Source organism: Pyxicephalus adspersus, chromosome 2, assembly GCF_032062135.1.
Source record: "Pyxicephalus adspersus chromosome 2, UCB_Pads_2.0, whole genome shotgun sequence".
Classification (NCBI taxonomy): domain Eukaryota; kingdom Metazoa; phylum Chordata; class Amphibia; order Anura; family Pyxicephalidae; genus Pyxicephalus; species Pyxicephalus adspersus.
Window position 1 is genome coordinate 30,163,937 of NC_092859.1, and position 2,073 is coordinate 30,166,009.

Below are 2,073 nucleotides of genomic sequence, written 5' to 3' on the forward strand. Positions count from 1 at the left end.
GTCCCTTCTTTCCTACAGTCACAATTACCCTACCTCCCCCAATACTTGCAGTACCTACACACTGCACATTCCTTCCTCATCCTGCATTGTGCACTCTACAACTGCCCCCTCCAGAAGGGCACTCTTCTTCCCAACATGCAGTGCACATTCCCCTTCTTTCCTCCTGCACACTATCTGCTAACCTCTTCTCTATAGTGAACATTTCTTTCTCTACTATTCACGTTTCTGCATTGCCAGCCCTCTTTAAATTGCCTTCTTGAATGCAATTATTTCTCTCTTTGCCCTCCACCTTTTCCTTTAACTTCCAAATCTAAAGCTCTGCTCTTTCTGAGACCTCCAATTTACCTTCTATTGTTATTATTTTTTTAATTTTTCATCCAATTTATTCATCTAATCTGGCTAATCTCCATACCTGTATTGTCATAATTTTATAGCAGTATATTCCTGTGGTTTCTACTCTTTTTCCTTCGCTTTGCCATTTCCCTGCATTTTCCAGGGTCCTTTATTCTCTTTCCTGTACTGCCCAGGTTCGCTCTCCTCTACATTGTCCGGGCACATTGCCCTCTGCTCTACATTGCCCAGCCTTACTGCCTCCATTTTTTGCTCCGTCTAGTCTCTGTTCCATTTTTAATGCCCTGCCCCACCTATTTGTTTTATCTGCTCAGCCTTTCTACCGTTTTTCTGCCCTTCTCTAATAATCTTTTTGCAATTCATTCTGTCTTATAATGCTCTTGAATCTTCCCTGTCCTCTTCTCTTTACTGCCAAGTCTCTTGGCATTCTTTTTATGCTCAGCCTCACTGCAATATTCTTTGCATCATCCTGGCCAGACTTTCTGCAACTTTCCAGCTGTGCAATGCCCAGCCTTTATGTCTTTATCCACTTTATTGTTATTTTATCACAATTCATGTCTGCTTCCCAATTTCAATATATAACTATGTTTTACTACTATGGTACAGTAAACCCAAAACTGCATTGGAGCATAAAAGGGAAATAGAGGGTCAGAGCAATTAGTGGGCACACGACAAGTAGGTTAATCCAGAGTGTAGGACTACTGGCATTTTCAGGCCAGGAAGGATTTTATTTTCTAAATGGAGAATTGCATAACAAGCCTTTTCTACTCGTTTCCTTTTACTGCAGGAAAGGGTCACAATATGATTAACCTACATTCATCTTTTCACCCTCAGCGGACAAAGCATAACTGCTATTTCAACGTTACCTCTTTTTCCGGCTTATGAAAGTGTTTCACAATATTGTTCACGGCTTCTCCGATGCCCTCCTGGATTTGACCGGCATTTGGCTCTGTAATGCAAAACAAAAACCTCTAAATTAAAAAGCAAACAGGCATGAAGCTCTTTAACTAGAACAGCTATTAGGTTTAAGTTAGCAAAAATGTTTTTTTTTAGTTTTTAAGATTTTATATTGGTTGCTGAGTTAGGTTTTTGCATATTAAATTAGATATATGTACATTGATATGTATAGGCAATCATGCAGTGTCATTCAAATAATGATAGAATTTTCCAAGGCTTTCGGACCACAACCACCTCTTAAAAAGGTTTCAGCTTCACCTCCCACACTGAGGACTGTTTTGCCTTCAGAGGGTTTCAGATGGAGAAAAGTCTTAAGCTGCTGGGTGGTCAAATCTGCTGCAGGCCACCCAAAACCTCCACAGTCTTTATATATTACTAATTTATAATGTATATTTTTTAATATGAGCCTTTTTCAGAACACTTTGGGCCTTTACATAACATGATGGGTCCGTTTTATAATTTTATACACTGATTGGCAGCTCTCAATGACGCATTATTACACTGTCAGTGCAGGGTGTCGTGGTGACCCCCGATCCATAGCACTCATAGGATGACCAGGAGCCTTCTCTGCAAAACTGGGGACACCTAGTAACTACCATTGCAAACACTATTTGGGGAGGAAGCCAGTATAGTAGCATAGAAGCCTTTTTTTTTTTCTTCCTTTGAGTACTGTTAATAAAAATGTGGCTCAGACCCAAGATGATTTTTTTGGGGAAAACAAGTTGGCAGGAGTAAGAGGATACATCTTTCTTAATACTTGCTTCA

The 2,073-nt window shown here is 39.9% G+C and overlaps 1 protein-coding gene across 1 annotated transcript in view; it reads right to left on the reverse strand.

Moving 5' to 3' along the window:
• Window positions 1-2,073, reverse strand: part of DENND5B (DENN domain containing 5B) — a 66,535-nt gene that overhangs the window by 6,449 nt on the left and 58,013 nt on the right. Inside the window, 1 exon segment of the mRNA XM_072398967.1 lies at window positions 1,218-1,300. Coding sequence (XP_072255068.1) covers window positions 1,218-1,300 — 83 coding nt within the window.